This window comes from Ictalurus furcatus, chromosome 22, assembly GCF_023375685.1.
Source record: "Ictalurus furcatus strain D&B chromosome 22, Billie_1.0, whole genome shotgun sequence".
Lineage (NCBI taxonomy): Eukaryota > Metazoa > Chordata > Actinopteri > Siluriformes > Ictaluridae > Ictalurus > Ictalurus furcatus.
Window position 1 is genome coordinate 9,657,568 of NC_071276.1, and position 10,328 is coordinate 9,667,895.

At 38.6% G+C, this 10,328-nt stretch overlaps 1 protein-coding gene across 1 annotated transcript; it reads left to right on the forward strand.

Moving 5' to 3' along the window:
* The first annotated feature begins 541 nt into the window (after positions 1-541).
* On the forward strand, positions 542-5,959 carry LOC128625473 (tubulin beta-4B chain-like). Its single transcript, XM_053653796.1, has 4 exons — positions 542-707; positions 1,014-1,122; positions 1,234-1,344; positions 4,743-5,959. Exons 1-4 carry the CDS (start codon positions 651-653, stop codon positions 5,801-5,803), a joined length of 1,338 nt encoding a protein of 445 aa, XP_053509771.1. The 5' UTR covers positions 542-650; the 3' UTR covers positions 5,804-5,959.
* The last annotated feature ends 4,369 nt before the right edge of the window (positions 5,960-10,328 follow it).

Genomic DNA, 10,328 nt, shown 5'->3' on the forward strand with positions numbered 1-10,328 from the left:
CCCTATATAGGAATAGAAAATTGGTGTGTGATTTCATAAAAAGAAAAGTAGGTTCTGTGTGCATGTTAAATTTATTTACTGGATATAGGCAATGTAACTCCATGAAAATGTCTTCATCATTTGAGCTGTTTGTTTGCACGAATGGTGTGTTTGACTCATTGTGTCTGAGGGAAGTTAATGCACGTAGCAGGATAAATGGAAATAAATCTTCATACTGAAGCACAGATTAAACAGAACACAACAACAGTGCAGGGATGCTTAGTGTTTTTATGGATGTACATGTGTGGTCCCTTGCTGAAACAGTTATTCAAATGCATTGTACAGTATAGAATGCAATGTAAAGTTTTGTTTGTTTTTTGTTAATTGGAGGGTGGAGTTAGATTTCATTAAACAATTTTAGCTATAGTTGGACAAAGAACAACCTTCACCAATCTCGAAAAAAATGTCATTGAGGCATTTGGAGTCGAAAGAGTCGGCTCTTATTGATGAGCTGAGTTGAGACTGATCTGATTCACAAAAACAGAATTCAGAATTCCCGTCACTATAGAGACGGAACGCATATTTAGTCCGTGATACAACACGCTTATGAGTGTTCGGACGAGTTTGTTTGAGGTCACGGTTTGTGTTTTGTAAACGCTTCTCAAAACAAAATGAGGGAAATTGTTCACATGCAAGCTGGTCAGTGTGGGAATCAAATTGGTGCAAAAGTAAGTTTAAAACAGGAATATTATTACAACTCTTACCCTTTAGATTTATTAGTTGGTTAACTTCAGAGGAAAAAAGTGGTCGTTGAAAATGTCTGGGTTACTTAGCAACAAGAATATTAGACATTAGACAATATTATTGGGTTAAGTATTTAAGCTACTTTCCTCTTCTTTAACTGAACGTTAACTACGACGTGGGTGATTTATTTTAGGTCGAGAATAGCTTCTTTTTTGTTTGTTTGTTTTTATTTGAAATTGCTGCCCTCGACTATAATAACGGACTGGTTTTGTAATTTGATGCTGTTGTAGTTTTGGGAGGTGATCAGTGATGAACACGGAGTCGACCCGACCGGTACCTACTACGGTGACAGCGACCTGCAGCGGGAGCGGATTAACGTGTATTACAACGAAGCCACTGGTAAACCCGGCTATTCATAGCTTCACCTTGTGTCCAAATAAGCTTACGGTTTAATTGCTCACCTTAAATGCTTAACTGGCCGTAGTGAACGTGTGTCCTGTGGTGAAACAGGTGGAAAGTATGTTCCCCGGGCTGTACTGGTGGACTTGGAGCCAGGGACCATGGACTCTGTAAGATCTGGTCCTTTTGGCCAAGTGTTCAGACCAGACAACTTCGTGTTTGGTGGGTGACATTTATATTTCATTTTATTTATTTATTTATTTATTTATTTATTTATTTGTTTATTTATTGGTCTTTAATTTATTTATTCATTTTCATATGGTTCATTTACATGTGATTCGTTAATGTATGATTCATTTACATGTGATTCATTTTCATGAGATTCATATTCAGGAGATTCATATTCAAGTGATACATTTTCATGTGATTCATTTACGTATGATTCATTTACATGTGATTAATTTTCATGAGATTCATTTTCATGTGATTCATATTCAAGTGAACATTTTCATGTGATTCATTTACGTATGATTCATTTACATGTGATTAATTTTCATGAGATTCATTTTCATGTGATTCATATTCAAGTGAACATTTTCATGTGATTCATTTACGTATGATTCATTTACATGTGATTAATTTTCATGAGATTCATTTTCATGTGATTCATATTCAAGTGATACATTTTCATGTGATTCATTTACGTATGATTCATTTACATGTGATTCATTACTAATTTGCTTCTCTTTAAATCCAGTTTTAGACTGTGATATTACAAAGGTCTTTCCAGATTATTACTTGCTACACTGTATGAGATAACCCCAGTAAAATTGCCTGAATTCTATAATATAATTTGGTCACCATGTTAGGTTTAAATACTCTAAAAACAGATTCGCAATTAAATAACATTACATCCTTCAAAGCATTGGCATGTTCTGCTTACTCTCACAATCCTCTAAACACCCACACCCAAAGTCTCCATAAACAAATGAGACAGCAGTGTATCCTACAAAAACCGAACGTTGTCCACAATGTGAAAACAACTCTAATGTGAAAACAACTCAGAGAGTAAACTGAACTAACCAACAAAATTACCAAGTCTGATAAACAGTCTGCACACAATAATAAATATAATGTCCTTACCCTTTAAACACTTGTAACAAATAATATAACAGTGTAGCACGTAAAGCCGAGGAGATAACACTGATAAAATTAAATAAACAGAAACTCTAACCCGGTCAGAGCATCAAAACAAAGAAGTACATTAATACAGAAGTAAATTTTAAGAGGAGTAAATCCACAAAATCTAGGTGGAGTAATGCAACGACAATATCTTCAATAAAAAATCCGAATTCTGTCGAGCTGGACGGCCGAGTGCAAAAAATAAAAATAACAGAAGAGCGAAAAAGACTCCGCTGTGTAGGTGATGCAGTTCACCCCGATATCAAGAGTTTAACGTAGTCTCCTGCTTCCTCCGCTGAAATAAAGTCCTTCTGAACACCGTTATATGTAATGCGAAGCCGAGCTGGGTGAAGTATTCCATAGCGAGCACCCTCAATACCACGAAGTTGACGCCGAACCTCGTTAAATGCAGCCCGGGCCCGGGCTGTCTTGGCTGTGTAGTCAGGGAAAACGGAGATGGTCAAATCCCTCACTTTAATCCGCTGGATCTCTCTCGCACGGCGTAAAACGTCAACACAGTCACTGTGATAATGGAATCTGCACACAATAGCTCGTGGTCGTTCACCAGGCTTGGGCTTCGGCTGAAGGGTCCGGTGGGACCAAAACTGGCTCCTTCTCCAGACCAAACGCCTCTTTTAACAAGGCCTCTACAGCAGCAGTTGTACAGGTGTCAGGGCCCTCCGTAACTCCGACTATCCTAACGTTATTGCGCCGTGACCTCGACTCCAAATCCTCACATTTATTCTCTAATTGAGTCACGGTCGCAGTGAGAGACTCGATAGTAATCTTCATATGAGCTATGTCATCAGTGCAACCTGAGAGCGCGTGCTCCATTTCCCCAACAGTACCTTTCAGTGTTGATATTGTGGCCTCGGTAGCAACTTTATCACTAGCCAGCTGTGTTTTCATGGCCTGCAGGTCAAGCTGGATAGTAGACAGCGCACCCCCGAGAGTCTCCTGGAGCTTCTGGAGCTCCATTTAAAAAAATATCGGCGATGTCCTTCCTCAGTAAAGCCAGCAACTCAAGCCTGAGTGCGGCGAAGTCAGGGTCACTGCTCGGCGATGTGGATACAGGGGGAGAAGGAGGCTTGCTCGCGGCGCACAGTAGTGTCTGAATGCTACCACGGGTTTTCGTGTTCTTTCCAGACATTTTAACGTACCACAAAGTTAAAATTGCAAACAAGGAAACAGAGTAGAATAAGTCAAAATATATTGTATGACCGAAAAGCGCAAATTAATTACAATTTTAATCGAAATCAGCAGGAGCCTCCAACTTCGTGTCCTACTCCATTGAATTCCGAATTCCGAAATCATTTCATTTTATTTTTAATGATTAAGATAAAAATGATTTTTTAAAATTTTTTATCCTTGTTTGCTCATCTCCTTTGTCACATTGTGCATGATTCGGGTGTACTGATCACATTGTGATTTATTTATTTATTTTTGTTTAGGTTTTTCCCCTGCCTCTGAATTTTGGCTAAATGGTGGGATGATTAAATAAAATAAAATAAAATAAATAAATAATAATAAAATAATAAATACTGCTTGCAAAGACATGCCCAGTTTCTGTAAGCCAGTCAAATTCTGATTGCTAATCTCCATACCCAAACCCAAATATGCAGTTTCACTCTGAAATAAGTCCCATTCCCTTACATATTGTCTTCAGATCCTTCACAATAATTCAATATTGTGCAAACAACTTACCTAATGCCTTTTTAGACAATCTGCTGTCACACATACACAGTGCATGGATGCATGGGTCTTTGTTTTTAAGGGGTTATGGAGAGATCTGGGATATCCAGGGAGTTTTTGAGAAAGTAAGATGTAGGACTTCCTAAATGATTAAATACATGAATGAGCAAAGTTTTACTTTTCAGAATCCTTCAAAATATTGTAAGACTGTTCATCTGTCCTGTTGAACCCCTGAATGTAAACTAGGTATTTCTTACATGGCCTTTAAAGTGCTACTGAAATAAAATGTTCTTCTAGTTGGGGGTGGGGGGAGACGGCTGGATACAGATGTAAAATATCTGCCCTAAAGTAATATTTTGGCCAACATGAGCGCAACTTTTTATTTATTATATCTTGTGTCTGGGCCACATTTTGTTATGCTCATAAGCAACGCTGAATGAGTGGATGAATGCAGGCAGAGGGTCCAGTTTACCCCAATAGAATGCAAATTTAGAGAAATAAGGGAAGAAATGCAAGGTGACATTGAATGAAGAATTGAATATTAGATTTTTCTCATTTTAGATATGTAGGCCACAACCAAAGTATACAACATATATTTCTTAAGGTGTATCTAGAAAGTTCCAAAAAAAATTATTTTGGATAGTAATGCATGTATTAAGCACATATAGATCACTTTAACTGTTTAAAATGGCATGTTTGTGGTGCCTTTATGTTGTAAGTTAGCCTTATTGTCCTGCTTTTCACAGGTCAGAGTGGTGCTGGAAACAACTGGGCCAAAGGCCATTATACTGAAGGTGCTGAGCTGGTGGACTCAGTGCTAGATGTTGTGCGTAAGGAGGCTGAGAGCTGTGACTGCCTACAGGGCTTCCAGCTCACTCACTCCTTGGGTGGGGGCACCGGATCGGGCATGGGCACGCTGCTCATCAGCAAGATCCGTGAGGAGTATCCCGACCGCATCATGAACACCTTCAGTGTTGTGCCGTCTCCTAAAGTCTCAGACACTGTGGTGGAGCCCTACAACGCCACTCTGTCTGTGCACCAACTGGTGGAGAACACTGACGAGACGTACTGCATCGACAATGAAGCACTTTATGACATCTGTTTCCGCACTTTAAAGCTCACAACTCCCACTTATGGCGATCTCAACCATCTTGTTTCTGCCACCATGAGTGGTGTAACCACCTGCCTCCGTTTTCCTGGGCAGCTCAACGCTGACCTGCGAAAACTGGCTGTCAATATGGTGCCCTTCCCTCGTCTGCACTTTTTCATGCCTGGTTTTGCCCCACTCACCAGCAGGGGGAGCCAGCAGTACCGTGCGCTCACCGTGCCTGAACTAACACAACAGATGTTTGATGCCAAGAATATGATGGCGGCGTGTGATCCACGCCATGGCCGCTACCTGACTGTGGCTGCTATCTTCCGGGGCCGCATGTCTATGAAAGAGGTGGATGAGCAGATGCTCAATGTGCAAAACAAAAACAGCAGCTATTTTGTGGAATGGATCCCCAACAATGTCAAAACAGCTGTATGTGACATCCCACCAAGAGGGCTTAAGATGGCTGCCACCTTCATTGGCAACAGCACAGCCATCCAGGAGCTGTTCAAGCGCATCTCGGAGCAGTTCACAGCCATGTTCAGGAGAAAGGCCTTCCTGCATTGGTACACAGGAGAAGGAATGGATGAGATGGAGTTCACTGAGGCAGAGAGCAACATGAATGACCTTGTGTCTGAGTACCAGCAGTACCAGGATGCCACAGCTGAAGAGGAGGGCGAGTTTGATGAAGAGGAAGAAGAGGAAGGGGCTTAAAGATGGGTTAATCTTTCACATGTTCATATTTTCACAATTTCTATGTCTTTCTGTTCCTTGAAATCGATGTAAAGTTCAGTTAACAACTCCACCTTTGTGCTTTCAAACTTAAATAAATGTACTTTCAAACGCTCTAATAAATGTTTAACTTGGGCAGCTTGGCTCGTTCTTTGCTCATTTTTAACTAAATCATTCAGCAATTTGGAGACCAGTGTCCTTTTAGTTCTCATGTAGTTGCACATAATTATGAATATTATATTTACATTTTTTGCCTCGACTAAATTCTAAACTCATATGATTTTTAAATAAAGCAGAAATATTCAAATAAAAATTTGTTGTGAAGTGGGTGGGCAGGCTGGATGGAAGAACATACCGCCATTTAATGTAGCCTACAAATGGAATAAAACACAAATTGATGAATTTCTTGTCAAAAATGTTCTGTAGCCTTTCAGGGCCACATGTCTTACAACAGACTGGCTATACCTAAACATACCCACCACAGTACTAACTAGTATTTAAAAATGGCATGTAACCTATAGCATAATATTTCAGAATTGTTTAGGAAGTTAATAGGCACATTAGGTGTATTTCTCCAGCAGATGGGGCTATTGTTTTAATCTTGTACTACTTCCTGATCTTTTTTTTATAGGGTCTAAAAATTTGAATCTGTTATTAAGAATTGATTTGATTTAATCACGTATGAAGACTAGGCAGCCAAGACACATTCTTTATTAATGTACATTTTAAGTGTGAAATAATTGAAGAACAGAAATAACAGTAATGTGTAACACATGGGGTCATCATAATATCTTTTAGTCATTAAGAGACATTAAATCACTGTTGTCATAAATTGATCCATGAATATATTTCAGTTTCATACAGGGATTACAGAAAAGTTCTCAATTTGCAATAACGTATTCTTCAGTGAAAAGTGTTAACCTTTTTTGTTCGTTTGTTTTGTTTTTGATAGCTGCTGTTGGTAGCAGAGATGACAAAAGGTACAGGGAACAAAAGCCTCAAAAATGAACAAGCATTTTCATTTAATGTATTTGAAAAACAAGATCATTGCTCTAAATTGTACCAGCGTGAGTTTACTTAAAAGACTCCCCCAACATCATGGGGGACAAATGGGTCATTTATCGCAGACATGTAGAGGTTGGGGGTCTAGGGGATCAACTGATATGGAATAAGAGTATCTGATCAAAATATGTTAGTGAAAATGTACAGTACTGTGCAAAAGTCTAGGCACCCTTTTTTTTAGTACAAACTTTGTTACAGATTTTTATTTTACGACTTCTACATTATTGAGTCAGTACAAAAACATTTTAGATTTCAAAACATGAAATTAAATGAAATGTTACAGACAAGTGTTTGTATGTCAGTAAAGAAACCAGTATATTATGTAAGAGACATGTTTCAGACAACAACAACAAAAAAAAGACCACACAATAAAGGCTGCTAGATTTTGCTGCAAAAACAAGAAGCGAGTGCGACAGACAAAGTCTCCAGAAGAACCGTGTCTGGTTCTGCAAGATGCTCAATAAAACGTACAGCTCATTTCCTTATAAAACTGCACTAACTGTACCTGAGATTACCTTTTTTATTTTTTTAAACAAAGAGTCGTCACACCAAATATTGAGTTTGTTTAATTTATTACTGTTTACTGCTCTTTATAGTATTTTATAGTATTTTTATTCATGTAGAAACATTTCATTTCATTAATTTGAAGTCAATTTTTGAAGTCAGATTTATGATGGCTCACTTGCCTACAGTGGAAATGAGTGATTAGCAAAAATCCGCCCGGATGCTGAAGATGTAGAAATCACTGTTGTTTGACAGAACAGAACAGTTCCACCTGCTGGCCCAAGCAGCTGCTTCCCAGTCCGCCTGTGCCAGACACTAAATAAAGGGAATTCCGAGTTTCCGGAGGACCTGCTTGAACACATTTTTGATGAGAATGGGTAAAATTCCTCTGGAACAATGTCTGGAGAAGGTATTAGCTCTTCAGATCCTTTCTTCATCTTTTCTTCAGGGTGTCAAATTTATTCCCTCTGATGTCATTGCCTCCATCAAGCACCATACAGGGCTCAATATTGCACACTCTGAGATTTTTGAAAAATAGTGTAACTATTTTCTCCACCACGTGTTCAGTCCAAGTCAGATACGAAGAAAAGCCAGTAGAACAAACTGGATCCATCGATGATGAGTTTGTTTTCTCTAAAGCAGCAGGTCTTTAGAAAATCACTGTTGTTCTCGATGGATCTGTGAAGTCCATGAACTCCCAGAGTGAGCAAAGTTTGAACCTCTTAGGCTTCCTTAAAGAAACTATCCTAATGCCTTCAGTAAGCCAGGTTAATATGCAACGAAGATCCAGTTCTGCTTTACTAGTATTTCAGTATTTGTGAAGAATTAGGCCTGCATCATGTGTATCCTTGTGTGCTATGTTTGTCCTTCCTCCAGGTTACACACATTTGACTTTTAAATTTTCCGAATTTTCACACAGCTTTGCATAAACTGTGGAGAAAGAAAGCCAAATAATTGTTTACATCAACTAAATAACAGAACTAGACCAACCAAAAACTTTTGATAATTCATCACATCCTGTGGATTCATGTCTCTGCTTTCACCATGATTCAATTCATTTATCAGTTTGAGAGAATGAGAGAGATGAAGGACCAAACGACTTCATGAGCACAAACTAACACGTGGCAAATGAAGCTCTATAAATTTTCAATCCCTCCTAGTGTTTCTCTTTTTTCCCCCCAGATAATTGCAATTGTTATTCTATTATCATAATTATTCTATCCCTTTTTCCTCCTTTCTGTTTTTTAAAATAGATATATGAAGAAAAAATAAAATAAAAATTCAATATCAAATATAAGAATTCAGTTTGTTATATTCAATATAACAAATTTGACCACTGCTTCTGCAGATTTACTATAATGACAGATCTACAGGGAGTCACAACGCTTGGCTCATAGGATTACCTAGTGCTCTGTTAATTAATTCAGAAAAAAAATTTATATACTTTTGGAGTATACTTTCTGTATACTTTTGGAGTGCTGCTGTGCTTTTCCCATTATTAGAAGTGTCTCTGTACCACACTATTGGCAGGGGCAGTGCCAGGCTCTAGGGCTCTGGATGGCTCACGCACCTGTTGGTTTTGCTCATGCCTTTTCTGCTCAGCATTGATCCAGGTGTCTCCCCCAGCAGTCAAGAGGAGGCAGAGTTCAGGATTGCTGCAAGGGGCCATGCTTTAGTGCTGTACACTTAAGTCTGTAAGAATGCTCTTCAGCTAGTAGGAGATGTTCTCTGAATGGTTCAAGTATGTCTGGCTGATGTAGAAAGCTCAAGAGTATAGTTCTACTGCAGTAGCTTCTACCACTATGAAGGTCAGTGGCAGCCGTCAGTGGTATAGGAGGCAGCATCGTTACATCCACGTGAGAGCATGGTTACATGCAAGTGTGAAATTCATAGCTTCATTAAATTTCCACCAGGTTTTCAGAGTTGCAGCATGTACAATACTAAACATGACATACAGTGTTTGACATGGTGTTCATTGTTTAACATGAACAGTATTTAACATGATGTAGTGGTTAACATGATGTACTATCTGATGTCCATCTGTTTGACTAGATAGACAGATAAACAGACAGATAAACAGACAGAGGATGCTTAGTGGTTAGCACGTTCGCCTCACACCTCCAGGTGTGCCTATGGCTCCAGGCTCCTGGGTTCGAGTCCCGCCAGGGCCACACACACACACACACACACACACACACACACACACGTGTGTGTGGAGTTTACATATTCTCCCTGTGCTGCGAGGGTCCACCAGTCCAAAGGTGGCTGATTACCATGTCCAAAGTGGTAGGCTGATTACCATGTCCAAAGTGTCTGTAGTGTATGAATGGGTGTGTGAGTGTGTATGTGATTGTGCCCTGCGGTGGACTGGCACCCTGTCCAGAGTGTACCCTGCCTTGTGCCCGATGCTCCCTGGGATAGGCTCCAGGTTCCCTGTGACCCTGAAAAGGAGTAAGCAGTAGAAGATTGATGGATGGATAGACAGACAGATAGATTCACATATGATAAAAAATTACTTCTAAAGAGTAATTACTTCTTCAGAAGAGAATAATTTTACAAGGAATGCAAACAAGAAATCAAATAGACATTCGATAATTAGCAGTATGCATAAACGAAAACAATAAATTGACCTATCCTTTATAAAAAATTATTTGTTTATTTTTTAGGAATAAGAATGACAATAAGAATGACTAAAATGACTAAAAATGACTTCATTTTATAACATTTTCTATTGCTATTATTTCTATAATTACTATATATTACTTCTATTACTTCTATTTCTATATATTACTTATATTGCTTTATTATTATTATTATTAATAATAATAATAATAATAATAATAATAGCAATTTATGCATTTATTTATTTTGTTAGTTTATTTTTACTACCTTGATTGTGAATTGTGCATATAGACACGACCTTTTGAATGTGACTGTACTC

Coding starts and splice junctions, on each gene's coding strand:
- LOC128625473 (XM_053653796.1), top strand. CDS start 651: ATGAGGGAAATTGTTCACATGCAAGCTGGTCAGTGTGGGAATCAAATT. Junction 1,123..1,233: donor GTATTACAACGAAGCCACTG/GTAAACCCGGCT, acceptor GTGGTGAAACAG/GTGGAAAGTATGTTCCCCGG. Junction 1,345..4,742: donor ACCAGACAACTTCGTGTTTG/GTGGGTGACATT, acceptor TGCTTTTCACAG/GTCAGAGTGGTGCTGGAAAC.